The sequence below is a fragment of the Salarias fasciatus genome, chromosome 14 (assembly GCF_902148845.1).
Source record: "Salarias fasciatus chromosome 14, fSalaFa1.1, whole genome shotgun sequence".
Classification (NCBI taxonomy): Eukaryota; Metazoa; Chordata; class Actinopteri; order Blenniiformes; family Blenniidae; genus Salarias; species Salarias fasciatus.
This window is the reverse complement of record NC_043758.1, coordinates 2,077,442-2,097,925: the sequence shown is the minus strand read 5'-3', so window position 1 is coordinate 2,097,925 and position 20,484 is coordinate 2,077,442. Positions and strand designations below refer to the sequence as shown.

Below are 20,484 nucleotides of genomic sequence, written 5' to 3'. Positions count from 1 at the left end.
ACAATGGAGTCCCCAGACAGAGCACTGTCCAGTACCCTTCCCAGGGACTCCAAGAAGGCCGGGTACTCTGCACTGCTGTTCGGCCCGTAAGCCGAGACAACAACGAAGCACCTATCCCTGACCCGAAGGCGCAGGGGCGCTGCCCCCTGGTTCACTAAAGTGAATTCCAACACATGGCGGCTGAGCTGTGGGGCTATAAGAAAACCCACACCAGACCACCACCTCTCACTACGGGCAACACCAGAGAAGTGGAGAGTCCAGCCCTCCTTGAGAGGTTGGGTTCCAGAAACCATGCTGTGTGGAGGTGAGCCTGAATATATGTAGCCGGTATACACCCAGGTCCCTGCAGATCCCTTCAGGTACCTTCAGGTCTCTGCAGGTCTCTGCAGGTCTGTGCATGCTCTCACTTCCTGTTTCTCCGACGTGACACCCATTCCAGTCTGCGGTCCGTTCTCACTTCCTCCTCCACTTCCTCATTTCTTCCCTCTTTCATCATCAACAATGAAAATCAAATCTTTGAGAGATTCAAAGTTTGGAATCTTTATTTACAGATAAAATCAAACCTCATCATCTTTGAATCAAACCTCGTTTAGCTTCAGTGCCGTCTAATGATCGTTGACGTTTCCAGATCAGTGTTTCCACGACAACAAACAAGATAACAGCTGATGGGAAAGAACTCAAAGTCAGTGTTTCATGAATCTCTGTCTCCTCAGAGGAGAGCAAGATCCTGGACAGTTCTTCCTCCTGTCATCGTCTCCTAGTGTCCTTGTCTCAAAGTGACAAGCTTTGCTCATCTCCTAGTCGTTTTGCCTCTTCGTCTCCTTGCCTCTTCGATGTTGCTGAGGCTCTGAGCCGTGGTCAGTGACCTACTTGCCTGCTTGTCTTCTCGTCTCCTCGTCTTCTTGCCTCCTTGCCCCCTCGTCTCCTTGACCCCTCGTCTCCTTGCCTCCTAGATGTTGCTGAGGCTCTGGGCCGTGGTCAGTGACCTCCTCCTCTCTCGTCCCGACAGTTTGCGGAGCAGCGACTCCCTGAAGGTGCGGCACATCAGGAAGTAGATGACGGGGTCGAGGCAGACGTTGAGCGCCGACAGAAAGAGCGTTCCCTCCTTGGCCTGGAAGAGCAGGAAGCGGGCATGGCGGCTGAAGCCGGACGCCGGCATCTGGCTGAGTGTGTAGGGTACACGGCAGACGTGGTACGGCACAAAGCAGATGAAGAAGACGGCCAGGATGCTGAAGATGCTGCGGTTGGACTTGCGGCAGACGTCGCCGCTGTCGCAGCGGACGCGGCGGTACGTCTGGTAGACGCGGCGGGCGATGGAGGCGTAGCAGAAGAGGAGCACCAGCAGCGTGGCCCAGAACAGGGACACGCTGAAGAGGGTGGAGGCTCGGTGCCACTGCACGCCCAGCGCCGTCTTCAGCTGCATGCACTGCCGGGCGTTCCGCTCGTCGGCCGGTCGGCTGGTCAGCACGGCATTGGGCAGCACGCCAAGGAGGAGCAGGCCCCAAGTGAGGAGTGCCAGCACCCGGGCAAAGCCAGTGCTCTGCAGGAGGTGCAGCGAGGATGTTGGGGACGAGGAGGCGGAGGAAGACGTGTGGCGGACGATCTTGACGTAGCGCTCCAGGCTGATGAAGCCCATGAAGAGGATTCCCACGTACATGGAGGAGTAGAAGAGCACGGCGGTGTAGCGGCAGAGCACCACATGCAGGCGCCAGCCGCCGAGCCCCAGCTGGGCCGCCACCCGGAACGGGAACGTGGACAACATGAGCAGGTCGGCCACCACCATGTTCTTCAGGTACACCACCAGCCCCGAGTCCGCCGGCACGCGGAAGAAGATGCAGGCAGCTACGCCGTTCAGGGCCACGCCCACCAGGAAGATCACGAAGTAGAGCGGCGGCAGCACCTGCTGTGTGAAGACGCTACTGAAGTCTGACTGGTTGTTGGGCAGGTGGGTGGAGTTAAGGTGAGCCATTCCTGAAAACACAAGAAACACAAGAAGACTCAGTGAGGACAGTGTGTGTGTGCGTGCGTGTGTGTGCGTGTGTGTGTGTGCATGTGTGTGTGTGTAACTCAGACTCGTCCCACTCATCTGTTGTTTCTGTTCCTGTCTGAAAACCTGCAGCACTGTTTACACACACACACACACACACACACACACACACACACACACACACACACACACACACACACACACACACACACACACACACACAGCCTCCTGTACAAACAGCAGAGTGTCTCCTCTTCCTGGTTCACTTATTTATTGATTTTTAAGCTTTTTTTAGATCTTCAAACAGGTTTGATCCCAAAAACCATCCGGCTCCAAACTAGGATCTCATCTGGAAAATTCCCACTAATTATAGAAACAATGAAACGATGCCTCTCAAAAGAGTGATTTATTTAATTTCTGCCTGTGTGGAAGTATGTGTTTGTTTTATGGCTGACGAGATGGAGTGAAGCTGAGTGAACGGAGGTCGGTGATGTTAAAATGACTTGAAGCTTTTTCTTATTTTTTCCAACTTCCACTGAGGTGGAAATCAAAATACTGAAGTTACAAAGTTCTCTTTCCAAAACCCCAGATTACTCACTGAGAGAAATGTGAGAAGTTCACTGATTGGACTGTGACTAGAAAACACTTTGTCATCAGCAGCTCTCAGGAAAGAGAGAATGGAAAAAATGACTTGATTCAAATTTCTAGCATAACTTTAATGAGGAAAAGCAAAAAAAGACAAAAGAACAAAAACTTGACAAATGTCCATAGAAGCTAAAAGTGCAATAAAACCTTCAAACTGCACCTGGAACTCTTTAGGAATTCGACCTCAGTTCTTCTTTTTTTTTTCTTCAATGTTTTCTTCTTCAGTTCAGATAATTTACTGTTTTGCATCTCCAGACGTTGTTGAAAAATTGTGAAAATGGCTCTTTAGGACTGATAAAAGGTGTTGACGTGCTGCTGTCACACCTATGAGTGGAGGAGTTTCTCCCCGATCGATGTGATCACTGAGCTGAAGTGTGTTCAGACTTCCTGCAGCGTCAGGACGTTTCCAGCTGACTCACCCGGTGGGTTTCAGAGGGATCGAGATGCTGATGTGCAAAATTAAAAAGAGGTTCTGCTTTCGGTGCTGGTCAGAACAGCTGGCACGGCACGTGAAGAGATTTCACTGCCTCAGTCGAGAAGCTGCAGCAGCTGCGGACACCAGGTTCGATTCTCTGGAAACAGGCTCAAAAACACGGGTTTGGTTCCGTTTTTACTCAACTGAAGCATCAGTGATGAAGATTCCTGGACCTCTGAACATGATACAGTGTTTGGAAAGAGGAAGATGCTCTACAATCTGGATGTTAGAAGAATAAGATGCTCTATAATCTGATGCTAGAGGAGGAAGATGTTCTATAATCTGGATGTTAGAGGACGATACCCCCCCCCCCCCCCGCCTGTGTGTTCTCTCTACTCACCCTCCAGGCAGACGTTTCCTCCAGCTGTGACCAGAGACACTCTGAGCTCGTCTCTTATATCCGGAGCTGCTCCTCCTCTTCCTGCCTCCAGGCGGGACTCCTTCACTTCTCCCTCATCCGGAGGAAACGCCTCCAGACGCTGCTGCCGCCGCCGCCGCCATCATATCAGGCTGCGGCTGTGGCTCTGACAACTTCATTACACAACAACAACAACAACAACAACAACGAAGAAGAAGGAAAGACAAAAGGCTCAAACTGTCCCTTTCTGGAAAACAAAGAGTTTCACTGTTTGATAAAGTTTTAGAGAAATCAGGCTGGAGTGGAGTCAGCTGCAGAGGCAACATGGGGCTGCTGACGGCAGGAGGCCCAGTCTCACCCTCCACCGTCAGCTGATCTCCTCTGAGACACGTCTCTCTGTTCGGTTTCAGAAAAGCTGATTTGAATTTGATCAACTCTGAGTCATTCCAGCTGGAGTTCAGCGCCACAGCTTCAGCTCTTAAGACCCGGCGTACTCGTGTGGACGTCACATCTTGGCTTATTTCGCCATAGCCAGTAATTCTGCTGAACTGGGGCCTCTTGGCTACATATGAGGACCCTTACGCTGCCACCCAGTGGTGTCAGAAGAGTACTACACACTTCAAGAAAATTTCTCAATGGCTGTCAGCACATGTCTAAGTTCAGCCAGCCACTCCAAACCCCAAAAATGTCGGCAAGGTAAGAAGTCCAGTCATATTTCCTGACTTACTGTCAGGACCCCAGTCTGGCAGGTCGAAGGCAGTCTCATGCTGTGTTTGAAACCTCATACTGCCTACTACATACTTCCATACTTATACTACCCATACTGTATCCTGCATACTCAGTCCATCAGACAGTATGCAAAGCGTTCACAGTACAGCATACTACATAATAACCCACGATGCATTGCACTCCTCTCCGAGCCGAAATCGACCTGCTAAAGCTGATTTCACTTTAGCTCTAAACTCTTCAAATGTACAACTTCATCAAGATTTTTTGTCAAATTAGGCGACAAAGTGGTCGTTTAGAGCCCCAGTGTGTCGTTTATTTGTCCGAATACCAACTGTTTATGATTTTGTTTGGACGAATTCGGTAAAATGTGAGTGAGCCGCAGTGAGTGGCTCCAGCACGGAGGTGTCAGAGAAGCAGAGAAGCAGAGCACACACAAACCCCGGACCCGCCACGGGGGCCCCCCGCCCGGCACGGCGCTCAGCGCCGTGGCCATGGCAGTCGGGTCCCCCGACCCAGCAGCCCAGCCTCCAGGCCAGGCGACCATGGATCACGCCACCGCCCGCCCCCGCCTCTCTGACTGGCTCCCCGCCGACCCGCTCAGCAGCAGGACCGAGATGCCCGGTCTCACCCAGCGGTCCTACGTAGCGGGCCCGCCCCGGGTGTCGCACTGAGTCGGGTCCGGAGGTCCGGTGGCTGACCCCTGGGCCCCCCGGTGCGGCGCGCCACCCCAGCGGCGGGCCCGCCAGCGAGCACAGAGTTTCTCACACCCTCCGGGGCCGGACCCAGATTGCGGGGCCAGCCCCCACCCCCCCCACCACCACACCTGCCGGCCGCCAGGCGGCGCAAGTTCTGTCTGGCGCAACCGCTGTCCGTCACGTTGCATCTTGGGTAATTTCTGTATGAGTAGTGAACACACGATGTATACTCAACATTTCTGGCGAATGCAGTATGCATCTGGGAACTTCTCGCATACTCAAAATCGCATAATGCCAGTGTAAACACACTGCATACTCAATAAGTTAGCATGACTAGTAGGTAAGTATGCGGTTTCGAACACAGTCTCAGTCTCCCTGGGTCCTGCTGATTGCTGATTGCATTCACCTGGGGACTGCCACTCTAGCTGCCTATATAACCCCCCCCTGCCACCTGCTCCTTGCCGGATCGTTACCCTTACCAGACTCCCTTGCTGCTGCAGAGGGATCCGGCTGCTCTGCCAAGCAGCGAGGAGGTTTTTGTCTAGTCTTGCCACACCATGCCACGACGTCATCTCGCCAGGACCTCGTCATGCCACGACCTTGCCACGGTCACGCCATGAGCTCGCCACGAGCCAACCTGTGACGCTGCTGCCAGGCTGCAGCCCTCGTGGTTATCTTCACTGAATAAACTTGTTCAATCATCAATCCTGCTTCTGTCTCTCTGCAATTGGGTCTGACTGCACACCGACCACGACAGAACGATCCGGCCAGACCCCAGACCCAGCAGAGAGGCGCCCCGCCGCAACCAAGGAACGTTTGGATGCTGTTGAGGGTTACCTGCGTCATCTGGGACAACAGATGACCGAGTGTATGTCGATGGTGAAGCAATTAGTGGAAGCAAAATCAGCCCAGGGTGCATCTTCCGGGGACGCTCCACAGCGTGGAAATTGTCAATGGTTATAAATATCTGGGCGCGGGTGATAGATGACAAGTTAAGATTTGACATGAACACTGAGAACATTGTCAAACGTGGGCTGCTCGTTTATTGAGAGTTTGCTCACATTTTCTTTTATCTGTTGGTTTCAATCCTTGTCTGTGAGGGATAAAAACAAACTGCAGAACATTGTCAAGACCTGTTCTAAAATCACAGGAATTAAACTGAGAGACTTGCATTCTCTGTGGGAGCAGCAGGTGCTGAGTAAAGCACAGAGTATCTTGGCTCAGCCTCTTCATCCTCTGACTCCAGGGTTTATCTTGATGCCTTCTGGACGCCGGTATTATGCTCCAGCTTGGAAAACTAATCGTTTTTCAAACTCCTTTGTGCCTTCTGCAATCAAATTATTGAATTCCAGCTCTTAAATTGTTTATTGTATTGCTTGTTTTAATATAGTTCAACCTGAGTTCCACTTGTGGCTGAACTGGACTGTCTCATGTTGTATGTATGTGTGAAACTGCTCGAGATGTGCTGCAAATGAGTGGCCCTATGGGATCAATAAAGTTTTCTGAATCTGAATCTGCTCCGCCACCGGACCCCCCACCCTTGGTAGCCTCTGGACGGGGATTCTTCCCGACGGCTGCTGACGATGAGACCTGGAGGGCGCTCCATCGCTGACCACTTGGTGGACGTCAGGGTGGCAGCAGCCGCAAGCGGGTGGAATGACGTAGCACTGCGAGGAGTACTTTTGTTTTGCTCAGATCGGAGCTCCAGGCTGTACTGGCTCGCCAAGATGATATTAAGACTCTCGACGATCTAATATCACAGGCTGTCCGGCTGGGTAACTGCATCAGGGCAGTCAGTCCAGGGGAAGCAGCCTCAGCCTGTCCCAGAGTTTTGACGCCCACGATGGAGGAGAACCCGGACACCATGGAGGTCGGCCGCATCAAGCTCACAGATTCGGAACGTCTGCGAAGGGTGAGTCGCAGATTGTGCTGCTACTGTGGGGAGCCCGGCCATGCCAGTGACAGATGTCCCAACCGGCCAAAAGACGGCCTGCCAATGGTTATAGGGGGGTTGGCGGGCTAAGAGAGCCAAGACTCTATTAAGACATTTGTGATGCCTGTCAAGCTGTCATGTCGCTCTGCGGAAGTGCTGTGCCGGGCTCTGGTGGACTCGGGAGCAGAGGGGAACTTCATCTCAGAGGCGCTGGCACGGAGGCTGGGGGTTGACGTCGACAGGTCTGCTCCGACCAGACGTATCCTCTGTACTTCCGGATCCCAGGTCGCTGTTGTTCGGTTCCGTACGGCCCCAGTGACCCTGCTTTCCCCCGATGACCACAGGGAAGAAATCAGGTTCTTCGTGTTACCTCGTTCCACCGATACAGTCCTGGGGTACCCCTGGCTGCGGCTCCACGACCCCCTCATCTCCTGGACTGGGGGGAGGGTGATCTCTTGGGGTGGCCGCTGCCGGGCCAACTGCCTCCAGTCGGCAGGCTGCTCTCCGTCTTGGCCCGTTACGTTTCGCCCAGGCACCCGGAATGCCAGACCTGATGCCCTCTTGCGACAATTCGCCGATGCAGGAGAGGAGAGCAAGAAGGCTTCCGTGGGGGTAAACACTGCCATGGCGCGTAATGGAGCGGGTGCGGGAGGCCTTGGTCGGCGAGCCAGGTCCTGGGGGTGGACCCGCCGACAGGACATTCGTCTCGCCCGAGGTGCGTAGCGAGGTGCTACATTGGCTACACTCATCCAGATTTGCCTGTCATCCCGGAGTTAGACAAATGCTGTCCCACCTGCAACGTGGGTTGGCCAGCACCAGGACCAAGCCCTCCGGGACAGAACAATCAAGGTATTTGTTCTTATTTGAAGATAAATCATCAAATTTCATATAAACATGCACTCACATTCAACTATATGCACCAATACACCTCAGTGAATTGCTTGCATGGGTAAATCTAGAACTTCTTTACACTAAGCAGAACTGTGCAGGACGTGGAATGCACTGGAGGGCCACTCAACTGATGCTAAACTCTCAGAGTTTGAGCAAGAGGACAAAACTGAACAGGACAGACATGACTGTACATGCACATCCAGGAACAATGAACATCTAGCAATGCTTCCTGCACTGGGAGAACCCCAGTGCATTGTGGGACCTGTAAGGTGTTTCTGTGCTTGAAAGCTGATCACAACCGTTAGGTGTGACTGTCCACTGTGCACTGTGAAGTTCAAACCTGTTAAAACATGTTGATTCAAGATTCAAAGATTCAAAAATATTGATTGTACCCTTAGGTAAATTCAGTTTACCTAAGGCGTTATTTATATGAGACAGTGACAATGCAACACTCTTTGAATGTTTTATACTTTGTTACAAGCATGTGAATGACGCTGTACTGGAACTGACTGACTGTCCGAAAGGGGCAAAAATGTTACTGTTAGTTGTGTAATTTGCACTTATTTTCAAAACATGGCAACAGACATTTAAAAAAAAATTGTATGTGTACAATTGGTTTTGTGGCACAAGTGAGGAGTCACGATCAGTGTTTTACACAGAACCAGCAAATGCAAAACCACCACGCATCAAAGTAAACTTTAACTCTCTCGGTGTTCTCAGATCACTCGGTTGTCTGCGTAACCAGCCAGAAATCATCACTCGGGCCGTAGATTGTGACTCTTCTAAACATTCCAATATCTTGGTCCTGCCGACCACCCCGACCGGTGTGAACTCATCGAATAGTTTCTGAAAACTTTCAACAGGATCAGACCACGCCGTGCTGTTCTACTTCCTGTCTCTTCTTTTCCTATGTTTAACACTTTGGTGTTTACCAAACAGATTAGCACAAACAATAACTGCACACAAAACAGCAACACATGTCCTCTACAAACCTAAACAACCTCACAGCATCATGACCTTCTTCTCTATTTACCCCCTTTTCTTTTAACGTGAAAGAGAGAGTCAGAGCCGTGAGGTGACCTGCAGAATCACACTCACCAGGTTTTCAAAAAGTTTCACCAGTAGAAACTTCCACACGCGACGCCACCCACAGTTGCAACAGTGCAGGTCAGCCCGTTAGGGAAATCATCAACCCTTCTGTCACATGCACCAGGCCCACCCTGGTGAAGAGGCTATATTAAGATACCCCCCAAGCTCTGCGGTGCGTCAATCTCGGATCCAATCCGAGTGAAAACAAAGTCGCTTCAGGGGCTCAGCCTTCCACGCAGTGGCCCCCAGGGCCGTCCAGACTCCAAGTCTAGAAACTCTTCCTAAGCTCTCTCAGCCACAGTTCCAAGTTAGAATTAAATTATTATTACAACCCAATTGTTACTAATCATTAGCAATTGATTGATAAGAATCAATCAAAAATTTAGGGACATCTTTGGCTCTTTATGTTTAGAAATTTGCTTTTACAATTCCAATCAACTATGAAATAGTTCTTTTATCTAGTCAAACATCCCCACAGGTAAGGCATTACTTCCTGAGTTAAATATTTAACAGAGGAAACATCTGCACTCACTCGTTTATGTTGTATTTAGATCCCTGACGAGCCCCCAAACTGTTGTGGAATTTTTGGTGAATCAGAGCCAAAGATGCCGAGTCAAGGTGTTGACGCTGCACAAGGAGGATTTATTGAGGATTGCAGAGGAAGCACACACAAATCAGCTGATTGAGAGCAAGGCTGTTGCTCCGGAGAGAATCCAGCCCGACTCTGGCATGACTTCCGGCCACGCCATCTCATATAGCCAGATCTCACCAGACTAGCAGACGCTGTTTCCAAGTGACTTCAGACAAAACAGAGCGGCCTTCACACTGTGTTCCTGAGAACTTTGAAAACAAAGCATCATTCCATATCAGTATGCACTATTGATATATGCAAAAGCAGTTAGGGAAAAAACTATGTTTAGAGGGGAAATGAAGAGTTTTGCACTCACACGTGACAGTCGTGACTGTACTGTGTTTTCAGGAAATTCAGACAAAAAGTCAACATACGTGGACTTTATTTTTCTTAAAATTTAAAACATGTAAAAGGATGATGCTTAGTTTTTATACTTAACAGGGTCTAATAAGCCCAAAAGAAAAAGAAAAAAAAAAATGCACGTCAAACAACCGCTCGGGTCTGAAGAAGTTAAAAAGACAGCGTCAACTGAGCCGTTTAGATGAGTCTCCATGGCAACGGGGGAAGCAGAGGGAGGGGTCGTCATTTCAACTTTATACAGATATATGTATATATATACTCGTATATGTATATACAAGATAGTTTGAAATGACAGAGGACAGAAATCTGCTCCTCTAAACTCTCCAGCTGAATGAATGAAGGAGGAAAATAAACTCTGTGGCGCTTAAAGTGGGCGGAGTCAAGGAGAAATTCAAGGTTTGGAGGGAAAAAGCTGCTTTGGACCAGGTTAGTTCCAGAGTCTGTTACTGCAGGCGAACTGACCTGTTTTACCTTTATTAAAGGTGCTGTAGGCAGGATTCAGCATCTCCACCATCTTGCTTAGGTTTACCTAAGCAAGATGGCGATTTGACCCATCTAAGATGGTGATTTGAAACCCAGCACAGCCAATCCTGTCCTGTTTTCTCTGACATCACGCCCTTACGCAAGTTAAGCCCCTCCCACAAGAACGTGCAACGAATGCCCCTCGACCAATTGGTTGGGCTCTTCTGATTGGTCAAAGATACCTGGAGCTGTCGAGATTCCTTTTCAGCTCAGAACAGAGACAGATGGAAACGCTGCGCCCTCGCGGTCGTGCAGTTATGCTACACTCCTATAGGATTATCAATGGATACTCTAACATTTAATCCAAAGAAAACACAGAAAAATTAGCATTGACTAGCAAAATCCTGCCTACAGCACCTTTAACCTGTTTAACAAACAGGTTTGTTATGCGTGAAAATGAAATTCCAAAGTTTCTTTTACTGTGAAATTCAAACAAAAAGCTTTAAAAATTTTCATCAAGCCTTTTTATTTGGACTTTGCCTCTGGAGTGTCTTCATTGCTTCTGATAATAAACCTCCAGAGAGCGGCTGAATCCGATGGGGCGGTGGGGGAGGAGGGGGATCGGAGTTAGGAGCTAAAAGTGGAACCGTGAGGATGTTAAAAAGAAGGTGGCATCAGTCTGGATCACATCCTGTTGTCTTCACAGGGACGGATGTGGATTCTGAAACCCCTCAGCAGAGGACAGAACCCTGAGACGGGGTTCCTTCCTTCGCCGTGGAACTTCAGGCTGGTCAGAGACTTTTTAGGTGACACCCCGTTTCCATGACAACGTCTCAACTGAAAACATTGTTTTTGTGTTTTTGTTTCAGAAAAGTTTCATGTTTGCATGGCGTTGTTTTGTAAAACCATATCTGTTTCCACGAAAACAGGAGACAGTGAAAACCATCCAGTTACCATGTTGGTCCACTAGTTGGTGCTGTTGTTGGTTTCTGTAATGAAACCAAAACACTGTAAGGATAGAACGCAGACGTTCATCTGGACAGAACAGAGTTCGACTGTTGTTATGGTAACTGTCAACTCTAAAACTACCAGAACCAGGACCGGGAGAATCTGGACTGGGACCAGAACCAAGACCAGGACCAGGACCAGGAGAATCTGGACTGGGACCAGAACAAGACCAGGACCAGGAGAATCTGATTGGGAGTCCTATACAGTCTGGAGGAAAACATTGCTCTGATTGTCCATATACTGTGCACGTGCAGAACTCCTGTTTACTGTGATGGTTGAGTACAGGACCAGGACCTGGACCAGGACCTGGACCAGGACCTGGACCAGGAGTAGTGCTGTCAATAAGGAGATGGAGTCTGAGCAGTTCTGGTAATTTGTGTTTTCCCTCGGTTTCCATGGAAACGGGGGCGTTCAGATGACGGCTCTGAGTGCCGGTCCGCCTCAGGAAGCCCTGCAGACCGCCCACCACGCTGCCTTGCTCAGGAGAATGAGAGGAAGAGGACTCCAGCCGACAGCAGAGGAGGAGGAAGAGCGTGTCGTCCGTCGGTCCAGCTGCAGAAGCCGCCTCAACTCGCTGAACCTCTGAGAAAACAAACAGGAGCTGCAGCGACGACACGAGACGCTGCAGCTGCAAACAAACATCCAGGCTCGTACAGAGAAACCTCCAACTCAGCGAGAAGAAAAGAGCTGAAAGCTCAAAAAGTAAAAGCTTCAGGTGGAACATGTGGCAGCCCATGAAATCAGAGGTCAGAGGTCAGTGTCAGGAGCTTCAGAGAGAAAATCAGTCCAAGAGGCTGTAAAGAAACACTCAGAAACCACTGTATGGACTCAGGGACACTGCTGGAAAAACCACTGTGTACGATCAGCTGTCACATTTCCTAAACCATCATCCGTCAATGTTTTTCAGAAACTATTGTCAGGTTGGTGTTTTTCGGGCTTTCAGTGTTGCAGCAGTCTGCATCCAGAATTTGGTTGGTTTAGTTATTTGAAGCCCCATAAGCTGCTTCCTGGAGCTCGAGACAGCGTCCAGTAACAATGTGTTCATTACAGTAATAAAGGGGAATAAAAGCAAACATATCGAATTAATAATAATAATAATAATAATAATAATAATAATAATAATAATAATAATAATAATATACAATAATAATTTAACAAAAAAACTAAGAAAAGGGAAAAACTGTAAAATAAAAAACACACAAAGCACAAACAGTACAGCGTGTCATTCCGGATCCAGATCCAGTCCTCACTCCGGATCCACCTATCCCAGTAATCCGGGTCGGGGTTAGCTCCGCCCCCTGCGCTCCGCCTCACTGTGACCGGAAGTCGCTCCAGAAGCAGCAGCGGAAGTGAAGAAGCCCGTGAAATGGATTAAAAGTGTGCGTTACGGGCTGTTTGCGGGCTCCGTGCGGCCCGTGGCCTCTCGGAGGAACTGCAGCCGCTCCCAGGATGTCTCGAAGCGGGGACATTATCCACCTGAATGTCGGGGGGGAAGAGGTGAGGCTAGCTGCGGCTAGCTGAGGCTAATATCCAGGCTTCCATTATCGGACGGCTCTCTGTATCTTCACAATCATTTCGGTTTTTAAGAAGTTTATGATTTTTGAAACACTATAGATACGTATTTTGAATTTGTAACTTAGTTATAAATATGTAACAACTCAAAAGAAACACCTTTCACTGTTTGTAATCAGGAAAAGTAGACATCGTGTCCGGTGATACACCTCAAACGGATCCGCTCCATTGTTGGACGGGGTCGAAAGTGCACTACAGATTAATAACGACAGATTAATGAACGCACGCGCTCAGAGGTGCCTCGGTGCGACAGCAAACGCAGACAAACGACCAGATTCAACCAAAAGATCGTTAAGCATGACACGACGTGCAGTCAAAGCTTGTCCGATATTGGAAGCAGGTTGACTGAGACTCAGACAAGCTGTCTTGTTAAATATAGAAACACACACACACACACACACACAGTGAGGCCATTGATCGGTATAAACTGTGTTAGTGTTTTGCTAAGACTTCACTGAATAGCAAACAAGACTATGGTGTCCGATGATGGAACAACACAGAGTTAAAGACGTGTGGATGTGAATTGATTATGCTGTCCGACAATGGAACCACATCAAAATCAAGTTAAGGCTGAACAAAGTCTGAATGTTTTCACCAAAAAGTTCATGCGAACATCATCACACAGACAAAGAATCACAGGATTGTAGGGAGATTCCAGCATAAGGATCATTTTTAATGTGGAGTTCATAAAATTCAGAATTCAATGGATGTAAGCTGTGTGTGTGTGTGTGTGTGTGTGTGTGTGTGTGTGTGTGTGTGTGTGTGTGTGTGTGTGTGTTTCCAGGTTCAGTACCTCCCGGCAGACACTCACGTGGGTTCCTGACTCCTTCTTCTCCAGGTTGGTTCAGAAAACACACAGTGAGACTGATCGGATCCTAAACTGACTCGGTGTTTCTCCTTCAGTCTGCTGAGCGGACGCATCTCAACTCTGAAGGACGAGACAGGAGCTGTGAGTTCAGTGTGTGTGTGTGTGTGTGTGTGTGTGTGTGTGTGTGTGTGTGTGTCCTCTGGTGCTCTTGATCACCCGGTGCTCCCTCCTCTTCCTCCTGGCAGATCTTCATCGACAGAGATCCGTCGCTCTTCGCTCCGATCTTGAATTTCCTGCGGACCAAAGAGCTCCACCCCCGCTCCATCAACGTGCACATGCTCATGCACGAGGCCGAGTTTTACGGCATCACACCACTGGGTGGGCAATGCACACAAAATGGGATAAACACACATAAACACACAACCACAGAAACAGAGTGTGTGTCTGAAGGAAGAACTATGTGGTGTTTTTTTTGTTTTTTTTAATTCAGTGAGAAAACTGCAGCTGTGTGACGAGTTGGACCGATCATCCTGTGGGAATGTTCTGTTCAACGGATACCTGCCTCCTCCAGGTACACACACACACACACACACACACACACACACACACACACTCAAAAGATATGTCACCTTTTAAGGAAAATCAAGTCAGACTATAATAATTTAATATGGGTCTTTAGTTGTGATCTGGATCATTTTAATAGTTAAAATACGGTCAAATGAACTTTAAGACACTCATTGATTATTGATGTGACCTCTTGACCTCAGTTTACCCGGCGAAGCGGCGAAACCGCCACAGTGTGGCGGGGTCACAGTTCATGGCAGGGCGAGCGGCGGCGCCGGAGCGAGCGCCCGTCAGACGCAGCAACACTATGCCGCCCAACCTGGGCAACGCCGGGATCCTGGGCCGGGCGGCGAGCGAGGAGAGGGCGGCGGCAGGTCGGCGCACCAACCGGACGACGGGATGGCGGGGGCGGGGCTTCAGAGGCTGACCTGTGTGTGTGTGTGTGTGTGTGTGTGTGTGTGTGTGTAGGTCCGGTGTCTGACCCTGGCTTGGTGCGGATCATCTGTGGACATCATAACTGGATTGCTGTGGCCTACGCTCATTTTGTCGTCTGCTACAGGTGACACACCCACACACACACACACACACACACCACCCACACACACACACACACACACACACACACACACACACACACCACACACACACACACACACACTCTCTAAATGAAACCTCAGATTCAGTTTTCCATTCAGGTGCTGCATGAATAAGAAGAGTGAGAGCAGTTTGTGCTTCCCGTCCCTCCAGGGTGAAGGAATCCACCGGCTGGCAGCAGGTCTTCACGTCTCCTCGACTCGACTGGATGATCGACAGAGTGGCGCTCAACGCCAAGGTGATGGGCGGCTCGCTGGGAGACAACGACAAGATGGTGGCGGTGGCGTCCGTCACAGAGATCATCCTGTGGTCCATCTGCCCCCGACGGCAACGGGAATGAAATCGGTACGAGACTCCCGGACGGATCGCCGCTGTCCTTACGTCTGCCACGACGCGTCTCCGGCGCCGCCTCAGGACGTCTCGTCTCTGACCGGGCCGCCTCTCGTCTCTTCCCTCCTGCAGGCGTCTTCAGTCTCAACGTGCCTGCCGAGGCTCTCTTCTTCGTTGGTAACCAGCTGATCGCCACCAGCCACACGGGGAAGGTCGGGGTCTGGAACGCCGTCACTAAACACTGGCAGGGTGGGCAGGAACCAGTCGGACTCTTCTCACCTGGCTTGAGTCCGGCAGAGCAACGGATGGACAGCAGTCAGAGTGTTATTCGCAGATTTGAATGTAGTTTGGTCTTTTTTATCTGAGTGTTTGAACCACTTTAAGTCTGAAGTATTGGTTTCATTGAGTCAGTAATTAAGATCCAGCTTCAGACAGTTGGTCTGTCCCAGTCTGGGTCAGTTGGTCTGTTCTGGTCTGGGTCAGTTGGTCTGTTCCGGTCTGGGTCAGTTGGTCTGTTCTGATCTGGGTCAGTTGGTCTGTTCCGGTCTGGGTCAGTTGGTCTGTTCCGGTCTGGGTCAGTTGGTCTGTTCCGGTCTGGGGTCAGTTGGTCTGTTCTGATCTGGGTCAGTTGGTCTGTTCTGGTCTGGGTCAGTTGGTCTGTTCCGGTCTGGGTCAGTTGGTCTGTTCCGGTCTGGGTCAGTTGGTCTGTTCCGGTCTGGGTCAGTTGGTCTGTTCTGGTCTGGGTCAGTTGGTCTGTTCGGGTCTGGGTCAGTTGGTCTGTCCGGTCTGGGTCAGTTGTTCTGTTCTGGTCTGGGTCAGTTGGTCTGTTCCGGTCTGGGTCAGTTGGTCTGTTCCCGGTCTGGGTCAGTTGGTCTGTTCTGATCTGGGTCAGTTGGTCTGTTCTGGTCTGGGTCAGTTGGTCTGTTCCGGTCTGGGTCAGTTGGTCTGTTCTGGTCTGGGTCAGTTGGTCTGTTCCGGTCTGGGTCAGTTGGTCTGTTCTGGTCTGGGTCAGTTGGTCTGTTCCGGTCTGGGTCAGTTGGTCTGGTTCTGATCTGGGTCAGTTGGTCTGTTCCGGTCTGGGTCAGTTGGTCTGTTCCGGTCTGGTCAGTTGGTCTGTTCTGATCTGGGTCAGTTGGTCTGTTCCGGTCTGGGTCAGTTGGTCTGTTCCGGTCTGGGTCAGTTGGTCTGTTCCGGTCTGGGTCAGTTGGTCTGTTCTGATCTGGGTCAGTTGGTCTGTTCTGGTCTGGGTCAGTTGGTCTGTTCCGGTCTGGGTCAGTTGGTCTGTTCCGGTCTGGGTCAGTTGGTCTGTTCCGGTCTGGTCAGTTGGTCTGTTCTGGTCTGGGGGGGGTCAGTTGGTCTGTTCTGGTCTGGGTCAGTTGGTCTGTTCCGGTCTGGGTCAGTTGTTCTGTTCTGGTCTGGGTCAGTTGGTCTGTTCCGGTCTGGGTCAGTTGGTCTGTTTCCGGTCTGGGTCAGTTGGTCTGTTCTGATCTGGGTCAGTTGGTCTGTTCTGGTCTGGGTCAGTTGGTCTGTTCCGGTCTGGGTCAGTTGGTCTGTTCTGGTCTGGGTCAGTTGGTCTGTTCCGGTCTGGGTCAGTTGGTCTGTTCCGGTCTGGGTCAGTTGGTCTGTTCTGATCTGGGTCAGTTGGTCTGTTCTGGTCTGGGTCAGTTGGTCTGTTCTGGTCTGGGTCAGTTGGTCTGTTCTGGTCTGGGTCAGCTGGTTTCATTCAGGTCTAGTTTTGCCGCTCTCTGCTGAGCTCTGCCTCCCGTTGGGTTCTCCATACCTTCCAGAACCAGGACGTGGTTCCGATCAGCAGCTATGACACGGCCGGGTCCTTCCTCATCCTCGGCTGCAACAACGGATCCATCTACTACATCGGTAAGCGCCGGTCCCTGACGCATCGCGAGCCCTGTGGGCCTGCCCTGCTGGTCCTCACCTGCTTCCGCTCCGCCAGACGTCCAGAAGTTTCCTCTGAGGATGAAGGACAACGACCTGCTGGTGACGGAGCTGGTACCGGGACCCGACGGAGGACGCCATCAACCGCTCTCAGCGTCTACCTCACTCCAAGACCAGTAGGCGGAGCCCAGACCACGTTCCAGGCTTGCTGACAGTGCTCCTGTCGCCGTGTCGGACGGGCTCTCCTCTGATTGGGCTGCTCTTGTGTCAGGTGACAGCGGGAACTGGATCGAGATCGCGTACGGAACCAGCTCGGGGACGGTCCGGTCATCGTCCAGCATCCGGAGACGGTGGATCGGGACCTCAGCTTTCCAGACCTTCTCCGTCCCCGCAGCCCCGTCACCAAGATCATGCTGTCCGAGAAGCACCTCATCTCGGGTACGAGTCCGAGTCCGACACGCCACAGCTCTGGAAGTGGTCTGCCGAGACCCCAGGAGCAGACCGGCCAGTCACGGTTTGACGGAACCAGAGTTCTGACGGTTCCTGCAGACTGTAGGACTTCAGGAGCTCCAGTTCCTTTCCCAATGCGCAGTGTGAAGTCGGTTCTGCTGCGTCTGGATTGGCTGGCCGGAACCAGAGAAACTAGTTCTGTAAAAGCAGAGACGTGATTCCCACCTTCTGCCTCTTCTCAGTCTGTGCAGACAACAACCACGTGCGCACCCTGGACGGTGACTCTGGTTCCGGGGGATGATCTCCACCCAGCCGGGATCCACGCCGCTCACCTCCTTCAAGATCCTCAGCCTGGACGAGGTGGACGACACGGCGGCTGCAGCGCCGGGACAGAGATCGTACGCGCCGCACGGCTCCCGGCCGCCCGCGTGTCCAGACCGGGTTCCTCAGACTGCCGGTTCTGCTGTTTCCAGGGCCGTACGGAGAGCGGGACGACCAGCAGGTCTTCATTCCCAGAGAGTCGTGCCCGATACCGACAAGCTGTACGTCCGACTGTCGTCCAACGGGAAGAGGTGGGTCACGTCACGGAACGTTGTCTGTCTTTCTGTTCTTACTCGGTGTTCTTTATTTCAATTCACAAGTTTCAACCTGAACATGTCGTGTGTGTGGTGTCAGGGTGTGTGAGGTGCGCTCGGTGGACGGGACCTCCATCACGGCCTTCATGGTCCACGAGTGCGAGGGTTCCAGTCGGATCGGCTCCCGTCCCCGCCGGTACCTGTTCAGCGGCCACAGCAACGGCAGCATCCAGATGTGGGACCTGACCACGGCCATGGAGATCGCCGGCAAGGTGGACATCCGGGCGCTTGGGCGGGCCCACGGAGGAGGAGCTGCTGGAGCTGCTGGACCAGTGCGACCTGGCCCTGACCCGGACCCCCGACAGCACGCCCAGGGCCTCCACCAGCAGGTACCGGGATCGTCCGGGGTGGCGTTCCTCAGGGCTCCGCTCTCGGTCCTCTAGTCTTCACAGGTCCACTCGTTTAAACCTCTCGCTGTTTATAAAGACGGGCGGAGCTAACGTGGCGTCCCTCCCGCGCCATTTTTGGATTTGCAGTTTTGGTCAGGCGATCCTCAGGGCTCAGTTTGAACTGGACTGAATGAGTCTGGATCACTTGATCCTGGATCAGAGAATCCTGCTGCAGTACAGCAGAACAGTCTTCACTGGCAGCTCGGTGGTGGTGTTGTTGTTGTTGTTTACCACCCTCCTCTCTCTCCAGTCTTCACTCGCAGCTCGCTGAAAGTTTCCGGACGGAGCGTCTCCACTCCGCAGGAGGTCGAGGGAGCTGCTGGAGCTTCAGGTTCATACTGCCTCGCTGTGCGGCAGCCTCCCCGCAGGCTCCGCCCCCCCTGCCCCTCGCCAAACCCAGCAGAGACCCTATCCACAGCCCCGCCCACCCCATGCACGGCCCCGCCCACCCCCTGCACGGCCCCGCCCACCCCCACAGCCCCCCCCCCCCGCGGCACCAGGACCGGGAGGCGGTGCGGCGAGGCAGCTTCGTGGAGCGCTGCCAAGAGCTGGCCAAAGGCTCGGAGGCGGGCCTGGAGGGCGGTAGGCGTAGCCTGGCGGTGTGCAGCGAGCTGGAAGCCCGGTTCGGCCTCGTCGCACGCCCACCACCTTCTCCGTGTCGCCCGGCGCCCGCCCTCCGCCGGGAACGCATTCATCGCTGTCCTCGACGCCGTTGTCCCCTTCGTCCTTCTCTTCACCGCAGCGTCGGGCCACGCCCACCTCCCCTCCAAGCCCCGCCCCTTTAGCTGTGAGCCCCACGCGTTCTGCGGCGCCCACTTCTCCCCGCCGGGTCGCTGCCGCATCACCCACAGAAGTCCCAGCAGCACCCGAGGCGCCGCCAGTCCCAGAGAGCGCCACCTCGGCCCCTGCCCACTGCCCCGCCCACTGCCCGCGCCCACCAGCCCCAAGCCACACATGAACGAGACCACTTCTGAGTCAGCTTCCAGCTGCCTGTCTGGTTCTTCCGCCTGGTTCTGTTTCTGGTTGTGGTTCTGTGCATCTTTCTCTTTTGTTTGTTTCTGTTTATCTTTCCGGTTCTGTCTCTGGTTCCGTTTGGATGTGACGTTCCAGAATCTTTCCATTTAAACTCAGATTAAACAGTAAATTCTTCGAATGGAACGACTTCATCAAACTAACAAAGTTTAAAAAAAAAAGAAAAATACAAGCACGAAGTTATTCCTGTTTTTTACATTTATAATATGTTAAATATTAAATTATTTCTGCAGCAGATTATGTTTTGTATAAAATCCTAAAAACTACTGGATTGAATCTATAACTCCTGAAAAAATGTTTTTTCTGCTTGTATTTGTACAGAAGCTCAAAGTGGACAAAATGTAAGTTTTTTCAAAAGTTTTTTTTTTTAATTAAACATTTTTTTGTCTGACATTTGTATAAAACTTTATTTTTATTGGAGACATTTGTTTCATTGCAGATTTTGGAGAAAAAAATCCTCAAACACAAAATTCAATTTTTTGATATTTTTTTTAAAAGCTGCTCTGATTAAAATAATTAATATGGATTTAAAGTGAAATAATTTAATAATCTATTTAAATCCGTAACATCACAATAAAACACAAATTCATTTTTATTGGAATTTCTGAAACTGAATTTTGTCTCCCAAAAAATTTTCAATTTAAAAAATAGTAATCTGAATTCAGTGTAAAAACCTTTGTACCTTTTTGGCTTTTTTTTAACCTTCTTTCAAAGAAATAACATATTTAATATTCTTAGTTTGAACTGTAGTTTTTTTTATTTGTTTCTTACATAAAAAAAAGATTGTTAAAAAACCCAGTTTATTAAAAAGAACAAAAAGAATAAATCTGTGTCTGTTTTCATTCCAGAAACTTTCATTATAACATTTATGTACAGAAAATACTCCATGAGGACAAACTGAACCGGAAGTCCTTCCCACCAATCAGCTGTGGCGTCTTCACAGGGGGGCGGGGC

At 50.9% G+C, this 20,484-nt stretch overlaps 2 protein-coding genes and 1 pseudogene across 4 annotated transcripts in view; 1 reads left to right on the top strand and 2 right to left on the bottom strand.

Moving 5' to 3' along the window:
* Positions 1-568: 568 nt before the first annotated feature.
* Positions 569-15,457, bottom strand: LOC115400120 (P2Y purinoceptor 14-like). Of its 3 annotated transcripts, XM_030107788.1 has the most exons (3): positions 15,445-15,457; positions 12,573-12,578; positions 569-1,969 (listed from the first exon to the last, which is right to left on the bottom strand). In XM_030107788.1, the coding sequence occupies exon 3, from the start codon at positions 1,967-1,969 to the stop codon at positions 950-952; it is 1,020 nt and encodes a 339-aa protein (XP_029963648.1). In that variant the 5' UTR covers positions 12,573-12,578; positions 15,445-15,457; the 3' UTR covers positions 569-949. The 3 variants fall into 3 exon arrangements, with proteins under 3 accessions (XP_029963648.1, XP_029963646.1, XP_029963647.1); XM_030107786.1 differs by lacking the exons at positions 12,573-12,578; positions 15,445-15,457 and adding an exon at positions 3,448-3,460 and having other exon boundaries at positions 569-1,971; XM_030107787.1 differs by lacking the exons at positions 12,573-12,578; positions 15,445-15,457 and adding an exon at positions 3,052-3,169 and having other exon boundaries at positions 569-1,971.
* Positions 939-20,484, bottom strand: part of LOC115400121 (P2Y purinoceptor 14-like) — a 234,482-nt gene continuing 214,936 nt past the window's right edge. The window contains exon 3 of the mRNA XM_030107789.1: positions 939-999. The gene's annotated coding sequence lies outside the window, so the exon portion shown is untranslated. The remainder of the gene's footprint in view (positions 1,000-20,484) is intronic.
* LOC115400650 (SH3KBP1-binding protein 1-like) lies at positions 12,590-19,456 on the top strand (annotated as a pseudogene).